Raw genomic sequence first — 24,516 nt, forward strand, 5'->3', positions numbered from 1 at the left:
TTTTTTAAAGCTTCAAAGAGCTTACTTAAATTAGTGAACTTTTGAATATGGCTTGTTAAGTTGTACTGTTAACATTTATAACCTACCATAAAGGTGTTTTTGTTGTTTCTTGAGCATGAAAGTCCCAGTCCACATTCGCTTTCAGCCAGGACATTCTGCTAAACATCTCCTTTTGTATTACTTAAGCATAAAAACAACACAAGTATGAGAGAATGATGACAGAATCTAAATTTTTATGTCATCTTTAATTTTTAATGATTACATTAGGCATTATCATATCCTTCACCATAGACACATTAACAAATTAATGCAGCTTTAAATAATAGACCCATCGTCAGGAAATCAGTACATACATTAATACATTAGCAGTGATTGCCTTCAGAGACCCTAATGAACCTGATCTGTACATGCTGGAGTGAACGAGGATGATGAAGGCTAACGGTTCAGACAGCATCCTAAGAGGTGATCGTGTGCCGAATAAAAGAAAAAAACCCCCGCAACCAAACGGTTGATATAATGGCTGACTGTTGCACATGCTGAGATCTTCTCTACACAAACAACAAGAGGTTTGGACTGTGTCAGTCAGGGGTTAAAGCAGATACTCTCTGAAACAGACAAGAAGAAACAGAAGAAGAGGCGACAGCTTTCCTAGAAACATGCTGATCTCAGCATATGAATGACCAGAATCACCCGGATACAAAACCTCTCATTCCACCTTATCAAACCAAACAGACCCAGAACACACACACCCGAAACACACCCGAAACAGCCCCATTTCATCTCCTCCCCCGAAGCAGCGGGGTGCGGATAATCCAGGATTGTGGGATATTATCAGCATCTGCTCCTTCTAACACACACTTGAACATCTTCCCTGGAGTGCTGAGATTATTCCCATATCACAGCAGTGCAGTGGCATTATCCTAATCTGGGAATACTGGAGGACACAGACTACTGTAAAGACGGCAGATTAACAGCGTTTATATGTGAAAGAGAGGTTAGGAAGAGCCATATCAGACAGAAGACAGACACAAAACTGGATTCAAATAAAATAACTATTTCTCTTTTGTAGTGTTAGGTACATACAACTGTCAGAGGGAATGAATGACCGTGTGTTATCCTGTTCTTTGATAACCCTTATTTCATTTATGTGATACACACACACACACACACACACACACACACACACACACACACACACACACACACAACATTGCTTGGGGAAATCTCCCCAATGATGTGTTTTGTGAGATTTCTGCTTTAGTGTTTGACTGGTGATTATTTTTGCATGAGCTGAGATCAGTTTGATCTCCCTCGAAACATTCAGACGTCAAACTGAGGAAAGTTTTGATGGTCTGGACCGCAGAGTAATGAAGAGCAGCAATGTCAAAGGTGCTTAATTGCATATGTGTGTGTGTGTGTGTGTGTGTGTGCTTCCCTCTGCAGCTCTTTTATATCCGTCAGGATTCATTTCTATTCTCATGATTTCAGAAGCAGACAGTCGTGTCACTCTCTGATGGCCCGTTTTTTCCTGACTGACTCCAGCTGTGAGAGAGAGACAGTGAAGAAGACCACAGTGAGTTCACATGATGAAGCGCCTGAAGCAGAGACAGAAGGCTTTCATATTCACCTCGTTCTCCACGATCTTCAGTCGGCCGAGGGCATCTTTTGCTGCATCCTGAGAAACCAGAACAGCGTTTTAGCTTGAATCTAAACGACTGAATTCAAAATGTTGAAACGACTTGATAAAAGTGACATCCAGCTTCTGATGAAACATCTGAGCAACTGCACGAGTGTTTCATGTCAACATGAAGTGTACTTCAGTAATCTCAAGATAAAACCAGACACCTCACAGCTCATCAGTGCTGTGTGTGTGTGTGTGTGTGTGTGGTTAGCTCACCCTGTTGCCTTGGCTGGAAAACGTTTTAACTGAATCTGACAGACCGTGAACAAACTTCCGCAGCACATTTTCATATTCTGAGAAACAGACAGAGATACAGTGCATTACTGATGACCCGATGTACTCTTAAGATGTAGCACTGGAAAGTGAATCAGTTTATGAAGAAGGTTCATTTGAATCATCAATCAGTCCACATGCAGCATTTTATGCTCTCATTCATAATAAACCTCTTATTTTAGTGCAGTTTATGGTTAGGGTTTTGGGTGGTTTTCTCTTAAAACAAGTGTTTGGAAGTCTCTTCTGTTCACCAAGTCTGCATTCATTTGAAACAGTTTGATTCAATTTAAAATGACTTTCCTATCATAAAATATATTAAAAGTTAATTCATTCATGTGATGCGCAGCTGTATTTTCAGCATCATTCCTCTAGTCTTCAGTGTCACATGATCTTCAGAACTGATTTGCTGCTCAATAAACATTTCAGTCAGGATTCTCTGTTGTCTAGAAAGAGATGAACCCCTGTCCGGACTCTTTTGAAGTGAACTGTAGTGCAGTGTAGTTCAGAGTTTCTAATGTCCTGTGGTACCTGTGAGTGCTGCCGGATGTTTCTCCAGGTATGATTTCTGCCACTGCAGTCTCTGACAGACGTCCATGTGCTGCTTGATCAGCTCTGACGGGTCTCGTCTGTTCTTCTTACACTCGTTGATCTAAAGAGACACACACAATGACTCCTGACACACTCTAGATCCAGTCAACAGCTCGATCCGGTCACTGACACACACCTTCCACTCCAGCCTCTCTTTGTCGTGGTGAAGCAGACCGAAGCTGTGCATCTTATACTGCGGAGGAGACGAGCTGAAACAACCAGAGACAGGTGTTAAACACAGGACACCAGTGCTGAACGATCAGCTAGCGTGTTACCTTGGTTTAGAGTTCCTGTCGTGATCGTTCCTAGGTTTGGCTCTCGGATCCAAAGGAGCCTGCTGGAAATAAAACGCTTTATGTGGATTCTGTCCAACTCTTCTTGTCTGCAAGATCCTGTGTGTAATGTAAACGACACTTTTTTTCATCTCATACCCGATCCTTTTCCCTGCTTGTCTCCCTCTCCCTGTCCTTCTCCCTCTCTCTGTCCTTCTCTCGCTCTCTGTCCTTCTCTGGTGAGGGTGTGAGCGGGTCGATGACGAGCCACTTCTCCGTCACCGGCTGCAGCTGAACTCCAGACAGCGGCTCGCGGATCTTCACTCGCACCTCCAGCTTCCCTCCCGTCGCCTTGCGTCCGTCCAACACCTGCAACGGCAGCACAGCCTCATGGGACACCAGCGCTCGTCTGCATGTGACACGTGTGTGTGAGTTTGAGTGAACCGCTCACATCAATGATCTCTCTGATCTCACACTGGTTCTCAAGAGCCTCTAGCTTCAGCTGAGCACTTCCCACCACTTTATCTGTCTTGAAGAGACCGCTGCGGACGCACACACACACACACACACACACACACACACACGATTATTAGACACACTGCTTATGAAACTCAGAATTTTGGGGAAAAAACATCAGAACTGTGAGATCAGAATACATCACAAAATTCTAAATTGTGAGATTTAAAGACACAATTGCCTGTTTTTAAAGATTTTTTTCTTCATTTTCATTATTAAACACATTAGTAAGGTAATTTCTTCTGGGGTGAATGTGATCTGGGCGTGTTATTGTCAGACTCACTGTCAGTGATGATTAAGAGTCTCACCCTTTGTGTACGATCTCAAACTTGATGCCTTTGGCCTGAACCACTCTCTTAAAGCCCCTGTGATCTCGCTTGATGTTCAGCTTGAACTGCTCCTTAAACTCTGAAACACACAGAGACTGTCAGCTACTGCCACCACAGATCATGTGTGTGTGTGTGTGTGTGTGTGTGTACCTGGGCAGTTGGTGTTCCTCACAGTACTGGTTTTGTCTCTCTGAGCTTCTTCCTAAGGAACAAACACACTGTTAGATGCAAGTAGTGTGTGTGTGTGTGTGTGTGTGTGTAGAAGAGTGTGAGAGTGTTGCGTACGGCGCTGGGGAACGGGAACTCAAAGCGCACACTCGCGTCCAGATCGTTGGCTGAGACTCCTGGAGAAAACAAAGAAAATAACATTTACTGCATTCTGTGACAGAATCTCATTGTTTTGTATTATATACAGTATAGACACGGATGTTCAAAAGGTTGGAATCTGGAAACTTTTTTTAAAGAAATAAATACATTTCTAACTTTTTAATGGTAGTGTATTTCAGTGACCATCTGTTTACAGCATTGTGAAACACATACACACACACACGCACACACACACGCACACACACACCTGGAGGAGTGGGCAGGTTGATTCCTTTCACGATGGTCAGCACCATCTCACTGGACGTCAGGTTAGGAAAGATCCTAAACACAGAGATGAAGACATCAGTGAATCCGCAGGACGACTGCACTGACAGACTGTGTGTGTGTGTGTTGTCTCACTTGACAGAGTTGAAGGTGCGCTCCTCTGTGTGGTATTTAGGAACTGATCTTCCTTTAGCGTGAGCTTTCTTCAGCACTTCAATATTACTCATGCATTCCTCAGCCAGCTTCTCAAACCTACACACACACAAACACAAACATACATACATATTTTCTATCGTGGGGGCTTTTTCCATTTAGACCTTTGCTCCGCAGCAATCTTTAAACTAAACCCTCAGCATTTTTTATTTTTTTATTTACTATTTACTGTTTATGATTCAGTTGTCCTCATGAGGACTGTTTGGTGCTCCCTCAAATGTTCATTTCAGGTTTTAATATCCATGTGACGACATATAAACTTTACAATGTAGGCAAAATCTAACAACTCACAAACAAATACACTTTAAGGCTAGATTTCATAAATGTTAGTATTTATGGTTAGAGCTTAGATTCTAATATTATATATTTTAATTAATATTTTTTACACCATTAATACATAAAACAGAAAAGAAAATTCAGTACTATAAAATACAATTTATAAAAAAATAAGATTTTTTTTTTTTTAAATGGCATTTTAGTGCTTGTTTAGGTCAATATGATCAAATATGAATATATTGTCAAATTTAGTTTATTTCTGTGATAAAAGCCAAATATTCTTCTGTGTCACAAGATCCTTCAGGAATCAATCTAATATGCTGATCTGCTGTTCATGAAAGATTTCTGATTATTATCAGTTGAAAATACTTTTATACATTTCCTTTAAGGATTCTTTGAAGAATAGAAAGTTCAAAAGAACAGCATTTATTAGAAAAAGAAATAATAACTGGCACTTTTGATCAATTTAATGCATATTTGCTAAAAAAAAAAAAACTTTTAAAAGAATACTTTAAAAAAAAAAACTTTTAAACAGCAGTTTAACAGCACTTATCACTCACCTGGAGATTCTTCTTACCTGACCATGTTTTCTATATAGAGTAAATGAAAACCCACCTGGCGGTTTCTGCTACGTTCCCCATATGAGTGAACTGCTGCGAGTACGCCAGGCATTTCTGGAAGCAAGCGTTAGAAAGTCACGTAGACTGTAAATAAAGCATGTGTTTGGATCAGATCTGTGTAATAACCTCGTGCTGCTGTTTGAGCTGTGCCATCAGCTGAGTGTACTGCTCGAGTGAGCGCGGAGACAGAGCGGACGAGCGGGAATGAGACAGTCTGTAGTCATCCTCACTGACCGGAGCGGCCGGCACCTGGAAGACCAGACATAAAACACACACTTCACACACACATCTGATCACTTTGAAGAGTTATACTTTCAACTGGTCTCATTCAGTCAATGGTGTTGACCCTCCAGAACCAATTCTGATTCATTTACTGTGCCTCAGTGATTCACAAACCTTGCTGATGTCCACAGGAAGTCCGGCCTTGGCGGCAGTGATCATGGGCTCGAGTCCTTTAGCGTTCCTCAGGTGCTGAGCGGCTCCCTGCATGTCCTTCATCTCTTTAGAGCGCAGCGCGGCCTTCACGAACTGCTGTCGGCGTATGGTCAGGAAATCCAGCTGCTGCTGGGCTGCACAACCACACAGACGACGTCACACAGCGGTGCCGACACGTTAATGCCCCTATATCAGCACACCTACCTTTCCCTCCTAGTTTGGGGGTGTTAGTGGAGCCGGTGGGCGTCCCTGCAGCGGACGAGGCTTTCGGAGGAGCGGGAGCTCTGGATTTCTGAACGGCAGGCTGAGCTGATGGCTACACAGACACAGAGATGAAGAACCAGACCCACGCACAGATTCTAGAGGCGCTGCTGAACTCTGACTCTACCTTCTGCGGTTCCTCATCTGCGTCTGCGTCTGCATCTGCGTCCTGATTGGCCAGCTTCATAGCGGTCTCCAGGACGCCCATAAAGTTCTGCTCGCCGCCCTCAGTGCCCTGCAGCGGAGGACAACCTACACGAAACATTAACACAGTCAAAACTGAGGCGCACAAGCTAACTACTATGAGACTCTAAGAACTAATTCTGAATGGGGAGAAACTAAAATCACAATTAGCCTTTTTTTATTTTTAATCCAAAACAAGGAAAAAACTACACAGAATAATGAGAAGTAAACTCTAGATTGCAAGAGAAAAAGTGAGACTATTTAATTCTGTGCAGAAACCACAACCATAACTACACTGTCTCTGTTTTACATATTAATTAAATTAGATAGTTATAAATGCAGACTGCTGTTAGGTTTCAGTGTTTTTTATTTTAACAAATGAACACAGTCTTGGTGAGCATTAGAGACGCTCATCTTCTCTAACATTTACAAACACCTGCAGTTTTATATAGAGATTTTATCTAACACATTATATGGTTTAACACATCTATATGTTAACATTTTCCACTGGTGAGGCTCATTAAGGAGGTTTTTCTATATTTGTGAAGACATTTGTCAGAAGTTTGGCTCTCGCTAGGAACAAGTAAACCAGCGTTACCTGGAGGAACAGGAAGTTCTGCCAAATTCACCGGCCGTCCCGCTTTATGAGCTTTAATGGCGTCTTGATATTGCTGAGGTCAAGAACACACACACACACACACACACACACACACACACACACACAGGAGAGGTTAATGAAACAGCACCTGCTCTTCTGAAGCGCGTCTTCACGTGTGTTACCTTGATAATGCGCTGGTGCATGCGTGCCTTGCGCTCGTCTCCTTTGCTCTTGGCGCTCTCTGCAGCTTCTCTGTATTTGTCCATGCGCTGCTGTAAGGCCTCGGCGACGCTCCGGGGAGCAGAGACAGCTGAAACACACACACACACACGTAACTGATGTGTGTGAGTGGGACGTCTCACACACACACACACACGCGCGCGCGCTCTCACATGTGTCTGGGGCAGCAGCGGGTGCAGCAGGAGGGGCGGCTGGTTTGGAGGACTGCTGAGGAGGGTCAGAGCGTGGCACTTCAACATCTCCTGAAAGACACACACTTTCATCAGAACCAGACTGAAGTGAGCGCAGAGGAGAGCTGTGAGGTAGAGCTGTACCAGGAGGGGGCGGCAGTGAGCTGAGGTCCACGAACTCCCCTCGGTCAACACTCTCCACCACCGAGTCCAGTCTCTGAGAAGAAGAGCGAGACGGAGAGTGAGGGGACGTTCAGATGATCTAGTGCTGTGTAGCCAGATAAATCTACAAACCTACACTTCTGTTCAGACGTTTGAGCTCAGTATGGATTTCTTTCAATTAAGTCTGTTCTGGTTTCTATGTGAATATATATTAAAATGTAACTTGTTGCTGTGGTCTTTATTTTCAGCATCATTCCTCCAGTCTTCAGTGTCACATGATCTTTCAGAAATCATTATCAAATGCTGATTGGATGCTAAAGAAATGTTTATTATCATCATTGTTGAAATCAGTTGAGGCGTTTCATACTTCTGTGTTTTTTTCAGGTTTACTTGATAAACAAAGTTAAAAATAATTTAACTTTTTTTAAAGTAACAAATTTATTTTTTTAGTTCATTTATAATATCCAGTTTATCTGTAATGACCCTGGTCTTTACTGTCCCTTTTGATCACTTAAATGCATTCTTGCTGAACAAATTTATCTTTTGAATCTTACTGAACATAAAATGCATAGGGCAACAAAGGAATGATAGTGACCCAGATTGGATCTGATGATCACGATCTGGAGAAACTCCCTCACCTTGAACACTTGGTAGAGTTGTTTGGCTTGTTCAGTGTTCCCGCTTTGCTTGGCCTTTAACGCTGCCAGCTTATACTCTCTCTGTCTGCTTAATACACCGGCTTTGAGCTCTGAGACACACACAAACACACCACAGCTTCACAGTGACAGTTAATGAGAGAGTGTGTGTGTGTGTGTGTGAGAGAGAGAGAGTGTGAGAGTGTGAGTGTGTGTGTGTGTGTGTGTGTGTGAGAGAGAGAGAGTGTGAGAGTGTGAGTGTGTGTGTGTGTGTGTGTGTGTGGGTGTGAGAGTGTTAGTGTGTGTGTGTACCCGAGTGCTGTGTGTGTGTGTGTGTGAGAGAGTGTGAGAGTGTTAGTGTGTGTGTGTGTGTGTACCCGAGTGCTGAGTGTTGGGCTGGCCGGGTGTGAGGGGTGATATGGCGGGTGTATCGGGTGTCATGGCCGTCACTCTCTGTGGTGGAGGCTGTAGCAGCTGAGGTTTGGGCGGAGCGACTGGCTTGACGTTGGCCGTCTGCGGTGGCGTGTTTGCTGGAGCTGGTTTCTCTAGCTCTGTGATTGGCTCGGCCTGCGGAGCAGCGGAGGGGTTTCCCCCAGTGGCCACAGGAGGAGGAATCTCATCTTCACTGATGGGCTTCCCCTTTTTAACTGATGTCAGCATGGACTGTAGAGTCTAAAAACAGGAAAACGGAAATCCTCAGACTAATATACTCTATTAAATACAGTATAAATGACTTATCTTATGGATTCTTTTTTTCTTCAAATTGATATGTTTTTGAAATAATGTATTTCTAATTGTTTTAGTGAGATATGTGTCATATAAAGAGCAGTAATTGTTGTATATCACCTTCACATCAGCCAGCCTGCTCTCTAAGACAGAGGTCTTCAGCCCGGCTCCTGCAGAGGTTATTTTAAGCAGTCTCGAGGAGCTTAATCATCTGTCTCTGGTGTGTTTAGTTAGGCTTGCAGCTAAACTCTGCAGGACAGAGGGGCTGAAGACCCCTGCTCTAAACATTATCATCTCCCATCAAACAGTCGATGTGAGTGGAGCTCTAGTCTTGGAGATGTCCCACCTTCAGTCCGCGGTCGTATCGCCGTGCTTTGCTGGTCTCCCCCGCGGCCTTGGCGTTGGTGATGGCGGTTTGGTACATGTCCAAGCGCTCTTGCAGACGAGCCTCCAGGCTGGCAGGTGCATTCTGGGATGTGGGCGCTGCACTGGAGCGTTGAGGAGGCACTGGTGACGGAGGAGGTTTCCTGACCACTTGCTCCTCATCGTCTTCCAGCACATCATTCAACTCGGCCTGAAACACACAAAACGACGTCAATCAAAAGCTGTTCCTGAGAGAAGGATCTCATCTGATGTGTGGCCTGTAGTGATGTAAAGAAAGACAAGAAGGGTTGTGTTCTACCAAGAGATCAGCATCGTTCTCCAAATCACCATCGTCATCTCCGTCCTCGTCCAGGTCTTTCATACAAAGCGCTGCCATCCGCTCGATGTCCTCCATGGGCACCGGAGCTACAAGAGAACAAAACAGACAGAGAGATTAGGAAAAATGCTGAGGGATCAAAGCTTGGCTTGCTGTTGGTAGACGGCAACCTTTTCCTCCGGGTCTCTTGCCGGCTGGACCGCTCCTCCCTCCTCCTCCCATCAGTGCCAGAAGCTCCGCCTCCAGATCCTCATCATTTCCTCCGGAGTCATCCAGACCGCCGTCAGGAGCCAAATCCAGCAGCAGTCCCATCTGATACACGGGAGGACGGACAGATGCGGTTATTATTGTATCACTGAGATATTATTTCAGTTTTAATCAATATTTTGAATTACATTATTATTGTTTTTGTCATTTTGTTGTGTGTCATTCTTTGTGTATACATGTAAATATGCCTAAATGTTTATAGTTTGTTTGAACATTACATATGAACTGTTGCAAATTCAAGAGCATTTTATGCACATACATTCCCCTTAATATGTATATAAATGTTTTAAAAATTTTCCTTTCAATTTTTATTTTATCACTTTATGATGGTAATTCAGATTAAGGGGTCATATGATGTGATTTCAGTTTTTCCTTTCTCTTTGGAGTGTTTCAAACTCCTGGTGCATGAAGAAGATCTGTAAAGCTGCAAAGACCAAAGTCTCAAATCCAAAGAGATATCCTTTATCAAAGTTAAGACTCTGCCACGCGCCCCTAAAGTGGCTCATTCAAACACGCCCCCACATGTCTACGTCACGATGTAGAAATATTTGCATAATGCAACCCAAATGTTCATGCAAACAAAGAAGGTGTGGTTTCATTAACATAGTGTAGAAGCATGTCAAAATATTCTGTTACACAAAATAATGATCTCTAAAAAGGCATCATATGACCGCTTTAAAGTAAAGGACAGTTAGAAATGTGGCGTTTGCAACTAGAATGAATAAAAAATATATACTTTTATTTTTATTTTATTTTGGTTAATGTTTATATTATTTCAAGTGACAATTTTTAATAGGTTTTAGTTTTAATTTGCAATAATAACCCTCAAAACTGATTTATAGATTCAAAAGCATTTTAAGAATCTATATGTGTGGCACTCTATATGTGAATGCAGTTTAAATGCACTAAATATTTGGAAAAGTCCTTACATCACCACAAATCATTAAACATGATATAAAGAATAAGACAAAATAAATACATAAATAAATAAACGTACAAAGGGGAATAGTTCACAATATAATTTATAACATGCATTTAGAAAATAAATAGTTTTTTCTATTTTTTTTTTCTTTCTCGTTTCATGCTGACTTCAAATATGTCTTCTTCGTGTGATTCTGGCCACAGTGTCATTACCTGTTTGGCCCTGGCGGCCCCCTGGCCCTTCTGTGGAGGGTTCCGGCTTCGACTCATTTTCTCCACAGGTCCTTCAAACCTGGAGTGAGAAAAATAATAATACATTTATAATACTACAAACAGCCACTGCTTCAGCCTTTCAGTGACACCACAACCGACCACACCAGAAACTGAGTGACGTCATAGCGCATTCCTAGCTCATTACGTGAATAATGACGTCTGTGTTTGCATAATCAATGTATAGACATAATCAACGGCCTAATATACATATTTAATAGTTTAATATTTCTCCCAGAGCTGCGTCACCTTACATTAACTGACTATCAGCTCGATAGCGATTGTTTTCACAGTGTTTAACATGCTAGCGTTAGTGTTTACAAGTTAAACAGGTTAATCCAAAGCACATCTTTGGCTGACTTTGCACCAGAACTGTTGGAGGCAAAGCGCAACGAAGCCATATAATAAATATCAGCTCATTTACAATATAAATCATAAAGTAACAACTAATTCAGTCAAGGTCTCTGCTAGCAAGGAGGTTCATTCTCACATCAGACTCTGTTTACTAAAAATCTGAACGCGATACCTTGGTCAAATGTTCATCCGACGGCGGGTTAAGTGTTATATATTTGTTCCGTTGAGAAGAACAAGCTATCTGTCATGAAGTTTTTGCACTAGAGTGTCATAAACACAGAGATAAACACAAATCTACACTGCTGTCAATGTAGCTCCAGCACTTCCTGCTTTTCGTCAGGTTTCCCATAGCAACGACAGAGGTTCTCGCTTTACGGCACGCGGGAACGACGCCCCGCAGCAGGATCTGTAGTTCAACCGCCAGCCTGTCGATGTATTGAAGTTTTAAACCATATTTTACACTTTATGATGGTTTGTCTTGTCATAATTGGTTTTCTCTGAGAAAATGTGCAGAAATAGGTTTACTAAAATATGATATCACGAATAGCGTCACAAATCTTTCGCGCGTTTATTTGACTTGACAGCCTCTGTCAAATTAATTATGTGCCTTTTACAAAGGTTTGTTTTAATATGATAGAGTGATTTATAATTGGTTATAAGTATTTATTTTACAAAATTGGGTTAAAGGAAGAAATATGTATACATTTTAACCAAAGACTGTATAAAAACCATTTTAAACAAACCATCTACAGTTTGCAAATGAAAAGAGTTAAGTGTGTCATTAACATATTTTAAATTTTATAAATTTAGTTGAATCTGGACTAAAGACAATGGCCAAAAGAAAATCGAAGACAACAGGTACCTTGGACTCATGTAAACCTAATTATCAGTCAATTCATACTAAAAGCTTGATTAGAGCTAGATTACATATTTATTTCATCAGTATACATGCTGATGCAGTTTAATATCTATTAGCAGAGTTCAGACCTCCTAAGAGGACGCAGCCCAGAGCAAAACGACAGAAAAGCACTGAAGAAACAAACCAGTCTGAAGATGACAAACAGGTGATTTCTCTCTCAATTACATGCTATCACATAACATTTTAAAGAAAATTACAATATGCTTTAATGCCACTGTACTGTCATATTTGTGTTTTTGTTTGTTGATTCACTTAACTCTTTACCTTAATGTCTAGACTCTGACACCAGAGTCAGAAAACAACGACTCCCACAATGCATTCTGCTCAGACAAGCCGGATGAACATCAGCCTTGTTGTTCCTTGGAAGAGAAAACAAGCCATAATGAGAACGATGAGCTTGGAAATGGCACAAATCCACCTGAGGTCTCTCATGAGACCGAACAGACTCCGGCGATCACACTACAGACCCCAGAACTCAACAAAACTGACAAGCACACACTCTCTAGACCTCTGAATACAGAAGCTATTGATCTAGATAAGCCCACTGTAGAGCTAGATGATGAAGATTGTGAAATCACAAGAAATTCAAATCATCAATCTGAGAAGGTCCCAGATGACTGCGACTCTGAATTACCTTACGATGAGCATCAAACCGAGAGAGAGTTGTCACATGAGGAGTATACAGCCACCGAACCCAAGATGGATGAGCAATTAGGTTCTTCAGGGATCGTAACGGAGACCTCATATGACCAGATGCAGATGCCTGAAGATGCAAGTTCTGCAGATCCTCTAGTAAAGAGAAAAATAAGAAAGAGGATGGGAATGTGCAGACTTGGAGATAGGAAGAAGATGCTCAAGGGACAGCCGACTAGAGGGAATGTGTTTGAAGGAAGCCAGGAGAACGAGGCGGGGGAAATCACTAACGAAAAGCCGGTCATGACGAGTGATGGTTTGAAAAAGGATCTCCAGATGTCTGTTGAAGAAGAGGGAGTTACTGAGTTAGAGGTTTCAGTGCCCTCCTTCACAACCTCTTGCGCATCGGAGGATAAACCAGTGCAGGAGGAACGGGAGCAGTCTGGGAGTGAAGTTCAGATACTGGTCAAATGCATGTCAAAGGAGCCCGTTACTCATGAAACTGATTATGCAATCCCATCCCAAGATGATGCTGATGATCTAAACCCTCTCGAGCAGAATGAAACTGAATGCATGGAGCAAAATGCGACTGAAAGCAACATTAGGGAAGATAGCAGCGAGGTCACAACTGAGATTGGTACTGAAGTGCCTGTGGATTTAGCTGACGTTTACAAAGACTCAACTGGTGTTTCAGCTCAAGAAGAGGTTGTGATAGACGGTTCACTTGAAGTTCCCAAAGAAGACGATGAAGCCTCTGCGTCCGCTTCTGAGGTTGCAAACCAATTTGGAGAAGAACTCGTCATGGGAGGCGACGAGATGAAGCAGTGCAGTCCGTGTGAATGTGACATGAACGCCTCTACTAGAAACCACAGCAGTGAACAGTGTGTGGAGCTCATGGATATCACAGCCGATGAGAACATCGGTGCACCTCCTGTAATCCACGAGACAGAAGATAAGTGTGAGTCTTCAGGCTTTTGTCAGGTTGCCGCCACTGTCACAGCTGAGAACAAGGCAGACTGGGAGAACAACAGCGTGTCGAGTTTGTCTTTACCTGCAGCTCCATCGGCTGGTGATAATGAAGAGGTGCAAGTGAGTTATTCTTGTCAAACACTAGTCCAAACCTGCTCCTGGAGGGCCACTGTCCTGCAGAGTTTAGCTCCAAACCTAACCAACACACCTGAATCAGTTGATTAAGCTTTTCAGACACTTAATTAATGTCCATGCAAATTCGTTGGAGCCAAACTCTGAAGGATGCTGTACCTCCAGGATCAGGTTTCACAAATCACTCTAAAAACCATATTTCAAGAAGATATAGTGCAGAATGTTCTCTGAAGTGCTTTTAAGAGCTAGAAAAGTCATAAAAGCACAAAACAGTAGTCCATAAGACTCCTAAGACAGCTTTGGGTGAGAAAAAGGCCAGGATATAATTTGTGTAATATTCCTTTGAAATACCAAAACCACTTGGTTTATTTATTTATTTTTTTTACTTTAATTTTGAATTTACAGTGGCATCCCAAACTCTCACATATCCTTTAAAGTCAGCATTAATATACTAATACTGAATTGTATCCTCAGTCGTTTACGGAGTGTGTAAGTGTACTGAGTGATGCTCATGAGCCTCATGGGAGTCCTGCCGCTGAACCGGATCCCTCCAGCCCTTCATCCGTGCACTCAGTGACAGATTCCCAGCTCAACAACATCCCTCTGAGGTGAGACGAGTGTGACAACCGCTGACTTTGAATCTTACCGGAGGTCTGCTTAGGTTTCTAGATGTTGTTTCAATTTCAGACGCTACGTCCACAATATTAATTGTGATAACAGAGTAAAGTGTTTTTGTCCATTTTCATGGTTGATATCTTTCTCAGTTTGGAGGATCTCCCCATCTCTGAAGCCTCCGGTGATCTGGAAGATGCCACGGAGCTTGTATGTGGCCTAATCAGAGATATTGCCTCTCTGAAGTAAGCACTTGAAACAACTCTGTGTGGTTCACACCATTAGGTTTATTTTTAAATAACAGTAAAGAACAGTTTTGACCATAAACCATAATTTTGATGTTTTCTTGCAGTCACTTATTGATGGACGCACGCAGGCAGATTGGATTTGGACAACAAGGCAGAAAACCTCCTCTCCCCACTCAGAAAAATAGGCATCATAACAGATTCTGAACATATGTTACTGCATCATATGAGGGACAGAAAGAAAATGTTGACAAAAGAACAGACACCGAATAATTTGCACTGATGAGTTCAGATAGCAGGCACTGGTTTACAACCGTTCAGTTACACTTGTTTGAGTAAAAGGCACATTCATAGAGTTGCTCTGTTTCAGTGAGCCAAAGTTAACACTTTTCCAAGGAGGTTCAAGCAAAGTAGTAAACATCGTAATTCTGTCAATCACAGGGTGCGATCCCCAGGACTGAAGGGTCATAACCTTGAAGTCATAAATCACTCCAAATATCGGTTCAAAACACATTCTGCATAAATAAAGTGAATCTTTCTGGTTATTGCGGTGTGTGTTTGGTTCTGAAGTAATGTTTAAAAAAAAAAAAAAAAGTGCTGTGCTATGAACACACAGGTTTCCAAAAGTTCACAAAACACGTTTCTGTTGTTCACTTTGTTTTTTTTTGTCACAAAACCAAACCATCATATTTTCAAACAAATGTACATTAACTTCCTGATGCCATGGGAACAAAATCTGATGATCATGTTCTCCAAAATGTAGTAATAGAAATAAAACCAGACGATTGAGATTGTTAAATATTAAAGCAAAATATAGGCAGCTTTAAAGAGAAACACAGCTAAATAACATTAAAAGCGTTTATATATATATTTCACCACAGAGTATCACAAAATACTTTTTTTAGTAATATTAACAAGAGCTGGTTCACACGTGGTTGCACCTGTAGCGAGCCTATTGGCTTGTGTACAAGTTTGTTTAAAGTCAAAGTGAAAAGAGTGAAAAAAAAATAAAGAATAGAAATAAAAAACCCACTGCACACAAGAGAAGACACGTGCAAAATCAAACACCAAAAAACACACATGCATGCAAACTTACACACAAGCCATTATGGATCGAACAATTAAAGCTTAAAACTTAAATATTAAAACCACTCGTAAAAAACGTCCTTCTCGTATACCGTGGCGAGGTCTTCTGCGGGTCAGAAACGTCCGGGTCCCCATGTTGTTTTGGCGTACACGGAGCTGTAGGTTTTGTCCACGAGCGGGCAGAATCTCTTGGTGTGCGCTTTGGCCCCGGTGGCTCCGCACAGGGGACACACGTACTGGCTCAGGTACGGACACGTCACGGCCCCGGCGCGGTCTTTCAAGTAGTGTGAGGTGAACACGGTCTCGGACTCTCCGTTGTGTTTGCAGAAGCTGCAGAACTTCTTCTCGGATGGGTTGCTGCGGGTGCTCTTCCCGTGTCCCGGGTCTCTGTTCTCCGTCGTCACGGTCCCGTGCGCACGCGTCGGGCCGCTTGGAGACTCCGGGAGCGCGGCGGAGGCGGCGGCGTCATCGGCCGCGTCTGGCTGCTCTGCTGGCCGCTGCATGCCTCGGATCATGTCCGCCAGACCCATGTAATCCTTCCAGGGCTGAAAGTCCTGATTTCCAGACTCCATAGATCCATGAGCTGACAGGATGTAGTGGAGAAGAGAAAATGCCATGGCATCCGCCAGAGTGCGACAGAACCGTGAAGCACGCGCTGAGCACGCGTGGGTTTAAAAGGGCAGACGTCACGCCAGGAGACCAATTACGACACGAAGAGTTTGCCAAGTGTCCTCTGAAACGAAAACGATTGGTAGAGGAGACTGAAGTAAAGCAAAAATACTTTTAAACTGTGGACTGGAGTTGCTTGTGTAGTGTGTGTGTGTGTGTGTGTGTGTGTGTGTGTGTGTGTGTGTACAGTTGCAATCAAAAGTCAACCCCTCAGAGACTGCAGTAGCCTACTTTACAAATACAAATACAAATACATTTGTAAAGTTACAAATACAATCTAATTTCAGAAGATCCAGGATAAAATACAAATTGCGTCTGTAAGTTCACTGTCGTATTAAAAGTGATATTGTCAATATATAATGCAATATTTTTAAAGAGTTATATGATTCTTTAATAATACTGCTAAGTCATAATTATTCAAACCCCAATTCAACATAGCTGTTTTTAAATCACTTATTTGCATGGTGCGGAATAAAACAGTCTCAAAACACAATTAAGCTTTTAGAAACTCTATTATAAACAGAATTAGCTTGAGCTGTTACACATACAGTTAGCCCATGCATGTGCTGAAGTTGAGTAGCAAAAATGTCAACAGAGATCTCACAAAAGCTAAAGAGAATAAATATCATATTACTTTAGAAAGGCTAAGGCTTTATGAAGATTTCCAAGACATTGAAAGTTCCTAGAGACACAGCTCTCAGCCTTATTTCTTAGCTTAAAGTGTGTTTTACCAGAAAAAATTTGAGGTTGTGGAAGAAAAAGCACAATATCATAAAATGTTAAATTAGAGCAACTGAGAAAAACCTGCAATGTACAGCCAAAGACTTTCACGATGACCCGATGAAAGGAGGGAAACCATTTCAAAGCAGTGTGTAAGAAGATGACAAGTATTGCCTTCATGTTGAGACATCTTGATAAATACCACTCTTGATCAAGAACAACAAAGGACAACTTGAACTTGATCAAATTCATTTGTGTAGACTTGTGGAGCTCTGGAGGAATGTTTTATGGAGTGATGTGACCAAACTGGAACTTTCTGTACCCATGGATCAGCGGTATGTCTGCTGCAAAACAGGCAAAGCTCATAAGCAGAAGAACACCATTTCCATCGTCAAACTTGGAGGTGGATCAGTCCTGTTATGGGGTTTCTTTACTGTAGAAGGAAGTGGAAATCATGACTGTATGAAGGACATCATGGATTCTTTGAAGTATCAGGCCATCACACCAGAAGTGTGATGCCTTTGGTGCAAAGACTGAAGCTGATGATCAGTGGACTTTCCTGCAGGACAGTCATACCAAAGTACACATCCAAATCTATGAATGTGTGAACCTGCTTGGTTCAGGGATCAGTCACAGAATGTAGTTGAGTGATCTGTTCAGTCTCCAGGCTTGATTCTCATTTCAAATATCTGGTTGAATTTGAAGAAAGCAGTGGCAATGTGAAAACCAAAGATTATCAGTGATCTGAAAGCTTCTTCATGTGAGGAATGGGCCAAGACTGTAGTAGAGATGTGACAGAAGCTTCTAAACACTTACAGACAGAGTTTATTGGTGATTTAAAAGAATAATTAAACAATTTATAATTTTGAACATGAATGTTTAGAGCCAATTCTAATTTGATCATGATTCATCAATGTTCCATTCTCAGAATCACTCAAAAGTGTATTAACAAACTTTCTCTAATACTTTACTGATGCCTTTGTTAAATTGTTTCCATAAAATTTTATTCGCCGTAGCAAAATGCCTTGCAGGTCAAAGGGGTTGAATAATTGCAATAATAACAATATGGAGAAACTTGCTGTTTTTTGAAAATACAGTTCAGCTTTTCATTACGAACCTTATATTCTCATCTTATAGCTAAAATATTACAGTGGAATTAATATTCTTATTTTAAAGTCAAAGTTCAATCAAATAGGAACATTTACTCCAAATGTAGTCACCCTCGGACCATCCAAGACATACAGTATTGTTCAAAATAATAGCAGTACAATGTGACTAACCAGAATAATCAAGGTTTTTCGTATATTTTTTTATTGCTACGTGGCAAACAAGTTACCAGTAGGTTCAGTAGATTGTCAGAAAACAAATGAGACCCAGCATTCATGATATGCACGCTCTTAAGGCTGTGCAATTGGGCAATTAGTTGAAAGGGGTGTGTTCAAAAAAATAGCAGTGTGGCATTCAATCACTGAGGTCATCAATTTTGTGAAGAAACAGGTGTGAATCAGGTGGCCCCTATTTAAGGATGAAGCCAACACTTGTTGAACATGCATTTGAAAGCTGAGGAAAATGGGTCGTTCAAGACATTGTTCAGAAGAACAGCGTACTTTGATTAAAAAGTTGATTAGAGAGGGGAAAACCTATAAAGAGGTGCAAAAAATGATAGGCTGTTCAGCTAAAATGATCTCCAATGCCTTAAAATGGAGAGCAAAACCAGAGAGACGTGGAAGAAAACGGAAGACAACCATCAAAATGGATAGAAGAATAACCAGAATGGCAAAGGCTCAGCCAATGATCACCTCCAGGATGATCAAAGACAGTCTGGAGTTACCTGTAAGTACTGTGACAGTTAGAAGACGTCTGTGTGAAGCTAATCTATTTTCAAGAATCCCCCGCAAAGTCCCTCTGTTAAAAAAAAGGCATGTGCAGAAGAGGTTACAATTTGCCAAAGAACACATCAACTGGCCTAAAGAGAAATGGAGGAACATTTTGTGGACCGATGAGAGTAAAATTGTTCTTTTTGGGTCCAAGGGCCACAGGCAGTTTGTGAGACGACCCCCAAACTCTGAATTCAAGCCACAGTACACAGTGAAGACAGTGAAGCATGGAGGTGCAAGCATCATGATATGGGCATGTTTCTCCTACTATGGTGTTGGGCCTATTTATCGCATACCAGGGATCATGGATCAGTTTGCATATGTTAAAATACTTGAAGAGGTCATGTTGCCCTATGCTGAAGAGGACATGCCCTTGAAATGGTTGTTTCAACAAGACAATGACCCAAAACACACTAGTAAACGGGCAAAGTCTTGGTTCCAAACCAACAAAATTAATGTTATGGAGTGGCCAGCCCAATCTCCAGACCTTAATCCAATTGAGAACTTGTGGGGTGATATCAAAAATGCTGTTTCTGAAGCAAAACCAAGAAATGTGAATGAATTGTGGAATGTTGTTAAAGAATCATGGAGTGGAATAACAGCTGAGAGGTGCCACAAGTTGGTTGACTCCATGCCACACAGATGTCAAGCAGTTTTAAAAAACTGTGGTCATACAACTAAATATTAGTTTAGTGATTCACAGGATTGCTAAAAAAAAATGTTTGTACAAAATAGTTTTGAGTTTGTACAGTCAAAGGTAGACACTGCTATTTTTTTGAACACACCCCTTTCAACTAATTGCCCAATTGCACAGCCTTAAGAGCGTGCATATCATGAATGCTGGGTCTTGTTTGTTTTCTGACAATCTACTGAACCTACTGGTAACTTGTTTGCCACGTAGCAATAAAAAATATACTAAAAACCTTGATTATTCTGGTTAGTCACATTGTACTGCTATTATTTTGAACAATACTGTAGATGGGATTGATGTACAAATGATGTAATGCTAAATTTCTGATGAATAAACAAACTTATGTACCTCTCAGATAGCATGAGGGTAGGTATATTATCAACAAATTTAAACCAACGTAAAATATATATATTTGTGGACTTCTGAGTGAAATATAGTACTGTAAACATAGGCATTGTGACAACTTGCCCCGGTCTCAGTTTCAGTGTACAAAATAATAAATGTAATTATTGATCTGATGTGTGCATTCATGAGAGATGTTAATATGAAAGAAATATAAAACAAGGTTTATTCTATACATATGGCATATCTTTATTTCATTTCTTTTTTCAAAAATGTATCTTTGAAAACACTGATTCTCATGTGCTCTTAAAGGGCCAGTGCATGTTAGGTGACTGATGGGATCTTTGCGTGACCTCTGACCCCTCAGATGATGGTGTGGGACACTAACAACAACAAAATATTTATAACGTTAAAATAATTTAATTCCACAATTCCTGAATTATTTAGGGTTTATAATTTTGATAAACCAGAAACAATTTTAGTGTCTATTTTGACTCACAAATAGCACTAGCCACTTGATACAATATTTTACAGCTTGACATAAGACAAAATTATAAAAATTTATAAAAAATGTAAATTATTTTAATATTTAATACATTTCCAAGATCTTGAAAACTCTTGAGGTGGTGTTGCTTTAGCTTCTTCTAAAGCTTTTGTCTTATTTAAAATATTTTTAAGCTATTTTGCGCCCCCTCGTGGACAGCTGGAGCACATCCAGATTGCATTTTATGTATAATACTTTTTAATCTTAATGGTTTTAAATAATTTAAACATTTTCAAATTCATAAAAGGCAGTAAAATACATAAAAGGCAGTTAAAAAAAGTGCGATATATAGTGATGAGAATTAAGAAATAAAACGAGTAATGTCAGAAGCTCAGTGCAGAATATAAAGACGTTGATGATTTGATGACAGGTTGTGTGAGTTTTGGGGTTTGTGCACCTGTGATGAGTAGATGAGGTCTCTGTGCTCCTCTCTGAAGATCCTGTGTGAGAAGCTGTGAGTGTTTTCATCAGGACACCGAGGCAGAAACACAGCACCAGCACAAACTGAATCTGTGCATCATCTGCAGCATGCTGCCAGTGTGTGTGATCAGTTACCTGAGCAGTCCTGAGCTCTCTTATGGGATGTCGGGGATATCGAAACCTGTTTGTGTGCCATAAGCCCAGACTCTGCAGATACTGTAACATCAGCATGATGAATATCACTGCAGCATGAAACACTGGCATCTCATGCTATATACAGCTTTTCTTTTTCAATATATAAAATAAAAGGCAGTTGTTGTAAAAATATTGCTTGGAAAAGCTTGGCTTTTGGCCTTTTTTTGTGCACTCTTAAATTTGTAACATTAAATAACTTACCAAAATTGGATTTATACACCAATTCACTTCCTAAATATATATGAATATGCAAATATGACAACTTACATACAGCATGTCTTACCGGAGCAAAAAATAAAATAAATAAATAAATAAAGTTCACCCAGAAGGTAGATTAATAACGAAAGTTCACATAGACTGTTAAAGACCAAACTGAGATCACAAATCACCCATATCAGATACAAAACAGTTCAATTATAATATTAAAGACGAATTTTAAAGCCCATTCAACAAAAGACAACCAATTAATGACGAATGAACACTTTATTTTAAAAGTTTAGTATAAAGTCAGTGAAACAAGAAAAGAAGGGTTGCTCAGGGTTTCCTCAACACTCATCAGATCTTTAGTCCTCAAGTAAGCCTCAGATAAAGGAAGACGTCCCACGTGTGTATTGTTGAAGACACAAAGCATGTTTACAAACCACCTTCAAACCAAATCCTGCTGGCCATAAATTAGTAAAAGACTATAATAAAACAAGGGCATGTCATTTCTGATAGGAAAAACTCTCTAATCGTTTAATTCTTTCGTTCCTTCCACATAAACCAGGGAAAACTTCATACAATCTTCAAGGAAGTCTTTTTGTTTTATAAAATACGCATTACAAATAAAATAGTGTTTGGTACATAAAATTGCTTTCAAAACATGGGACGAGTTTAGGTTTTACAGCTGATTGTACCATACAGTGTTAATTCAGCAGAGTCAACATCACTCATAATACAGTTCATAGAAATAGACAGCAACTGCAGATATGAAGATAATGAACAGAAGAAATATTTCTTTTTTTGCTACGCTAAGTAGTGTTTGTGTGTGTGTAGTGCTCCAGGAGGTCTTTATGGAGTAGTGTAAAGGTAGAAACACACAGCAGAAGACAGCCACATCATCTGAAACGCTTCACCAGCTCTGAAATAACAGATATAATATAGATATTAGTACATTTAAAGGAGTAGTTCAAAAATGTAGGCCACCAAATATGTAGGGGAGTTTGTTCTTGGAAACAAGTTTGGAAAAATGTAGCATTACATCACTTGCTCACCAATGGATCCTCTGCAGTGAATGGGTGCCGTCAGAATGAGAGTCCAAACAGCTGATAAACACATCACAATAATCCACAAGTTATCCACAGCACTCCAGTCCATCAGTTAATGTCTTGTGAAGTGAAAATTGCATGTTCGTAATCCACCTAAAAGGCATATATAAGTCCATAATCCATGATGATGATTTATCAAGTAAAATCCGCTGTCCATCCGCTGTTGTCCGCTCACAAGAAAATCCACCCACTTATTTAGAAGTGCTTGTGAATGGTACTTGATCTGTGCATATTTCTCTCCTGATTCAGGCAAGATTACTTTTCACTGGAGGAAAAAATATTATGGTTTATGCAGACACATTTTTGCCAGAAGCAACAGTTTGAAGGCAAAAATGTCTTGATAGGTTTGTTTTTCGCTTGTGGATTATTGTGATTGTTTATTCGTTGTTTGGACTCTCATTCAGACGGCACCCATTCACTGCAAGAGGATCCATTGATGAGCAAGTGATGCAATGCTACATTTCTCCAGATCTGATGAAGAAACAAACTCATCTACATCTTTGATGGCCTGATACATTTTGATTGCGTATGCATTGACTGAATGCACGTAGGGTGCTTTAGAAGGACAGAAGGCTGTTGTAACCTGTATGTGATCGGACAGCAGATGTTCAGAGGAGACCGCAGGACTTGGGCGGGCGGAAGGGGTTGTCGCTGGACGGCACACCCACCAGCAGCGGGTCTTTATGGGCGTTCTGCAGGCAGAAGTTCTTCAGGTCTGTGGCAGCTTGAGAAACCTACAGAAGTTACAATTAAGACAACATGTTAAACTATATTTATTCTATTTTTTTATAGAGGGTTTCAAAACAAGAATTCTGAACCTTGCCTTATCTAATGATCAGGATTCTGTTCTGGAAATGTATTTAGCGAATACATAATTTGCACATTTAAACATAACATTTCAAAAGCCTTTTGTTAAACTTTTTTTTTTTTTTACCTATTAGTACCTTGCCCTACATTTATGGTTATAATAAGCTTTTCTATGAGTTCACTGATTGCTTCTGAGCATTAAACAAATGTAAATATGTTTATTTCATACAACAGTGGCATGATGAATTTATAGGATGTAAAAAGTAACAGTAACTGAAAAGCTAGGTTAACACTACTTTGACAAAATAACATTGGGAAAAATTGCACTAATAGTGAAATTTACTGCACAGTATTATTATTGAAAAAAAAAGAGGCATTTTCATATGGGGGTCTTTAGGCTGGGTCACCATAATTAATGCACACAAAAACAACAAAAACAACAAAAAAAGTTTATATTTACAATTGTATTCTTCAAAGTAACATAATACACACTGAAGTACAATAGTATTGCAATCTGACACCATCACTCACAGAGCGTCCGTTTACATAGATTTACATTATTAATGAGCAAGAGAAACAACTTCTAAAGGTTGTCTAAATTTTAAGCCTAAATACTCTTCTGGTAGTTTAAAAACCTCGTCTAAAACAACTTAAAAGCATCTCCGACGTCAAAAATGTTATTTACGTTACCTTTACATTTACCTCAACTCGTTTAAATGGTTTTGTCGGTTAGCGTTAGCACTAGCAGTGAATCAAACAGGTTAAACTCATCCAAAAACTCTCAAAATCCAAAACTCTTTCACATTTATTGTTGAAGCTGGCATACGTACGTTAATTCGTCGTATTTTGGCCTCTAGTCTGAGCTGTTTGACGGCTCTCTGCGCCACAGCCACACTGCTGCTGCTCGCGTTATTGTTGGACATGATGACTGACGGACTCCGAAGAGAGTTTGCGGAAGTTTCACACTCGCGCGCGCGCGCACACACACACACGCGCGCGCGCACACGCAGAGTCTGGACAGCTGTCCTCGTGGGGACATAGGCGTAATAGTTTTTATACTATAAAAA

General features: G+C 40.7%; 4 protein-coding genes across 4 annotated transcripts; 1 reads left to right on the top strand and 3 right to left on the bottom strand.

The window, feature by feature from the left end:
- Positions 1-226: 226 nt before the first annotated feature.
- Positions 227-11,630, bottom strand: cc2d1a (coiled-coil and C2 domain containing 1A). Its single transcript, XM_052546639.1, has 29 exons — positions 11,454-11,630; positions 10,871-10,949; positions 9,640-9,781; positions 9,452-9,558; positions 9,116-9,343; positions 8,421-8,715; positions 8,047-8,156; positions 7,391-7,463; positions 7,229-7,318; positions 7,019-7,146; positions 6,837-6,909; positions 6,183-6,307; positions 5,999-6,110; positions 5,756-5,928; positions 5,486-5,608; positions 5,355-5,413; positions 4,386-4,502; positions 4,234-4,307; positions 3,945-4,003; positions 3,810-3,861; positions 3,639-3,738; positions 3,266-3,356; positions 2,974-3,183; positions 2,818-2,879; positions 2,679-2,751; positions 2,483-2,603; positions 1,898-1,974; positions 1,628-1,675; positions 227-1,542 (listed from the first exon to the last, which is right to left on the bottom strand). The coding sequence occupies exons 2-29, from the start codon at positions 10,925-10,927 to the stop codon at positions 1,504-1,506; spliced, it is 3,018 nt and encodes a 1,005-aa protein (XP_052402599.1). The 5' UTR covers positions 10,928-10,949; positions 11,454-11,630; the 3' UTR covers positions 227-1,503.
- Positions 11,611-15,334, top strand: si:ch211-286b5.2 (uncharacterized). Its single transcript, XM_052546752.1, has 7 exons — positions 11,611-11,714; positions 12,092-12,139; positions 12,257-12,345; positions 12,477-13,922; positions 14,409-14,542; positions 14,699-14,791; positions 14,899-15,334. The coding sequence occupies exons 2-7, from the start codon at positions 12,112-12,114 to the stop codon at positions 14,996-14,998; spliced, it is 1,890 nt and encodes a 629-aa protein (XP_052402712.1). The 5' UTR covers positions 11,611-11,714; positions 12,092-12,111; the 3' UTR covers positions 14,999-15,334.
- A 301-nt stretch (positions 15,335-15,635) lies between these two features.
- nanos3 (nanos homolog 3) lies at positions 15,636-16,557 on the bottom strand. The gene has a single exon (XM_052547006.1). The coding sequence runs from the start codon at positions 16,492-16,494 to the stop codon at positions 15,991-15,993; it is 504 nt and encodes a 167-aa protein (XP_052402966.1). The 5' UTR covers positions 16,495-16,557; the 3' UTR covers positions 15,636-15,990.
- Positions 16,558-21,799: 5,242 nt separating this feature from the next.
- si:ch211-286b5.5 (uncharacterized protein LOC100003596 homolog) lies at positions 21,800-24,448 on the bottom strand. The gene is made up of 3 exons (XM_052547016.1): positions 24,280-24,448; positions 23,226-23,376; positions 21,800-22,455 (listed from the first exon to the last, which is right to left on the bottom strand). Exons 1-2 carry the CDS (start codon positions 24,370-24,372, stop codon positions 23,251-23,253), a joined length of 219 nt encoding a protein of 72 aa, XP_052402976.1. The 5' UTR covers positions 24,373-24,448; the 3' UTR covers positions 21,800-22,455; positions 23,226-23,250.
- Between the last annotated feature and the right edge of the window lie 68 nt (positions 24,449-24,516).

Source organism: Carassius gibelio, chromosome B1 (genome assembly GCF_023724105.1).
Source record: "Carassius gibelio isolate Cgi1373 ecotype wild population from Czech Republic chromosome B1, carGib1.2-hapl.c, whole genome shotgun sequence".
Taxonomy (NCBI): domain Eukaryota; kingdom Metazoa; phylum Chordata; class Actinopteri; order Cypriniformes; family Cyprinidae; genus Carassius; species Carassius gibelio.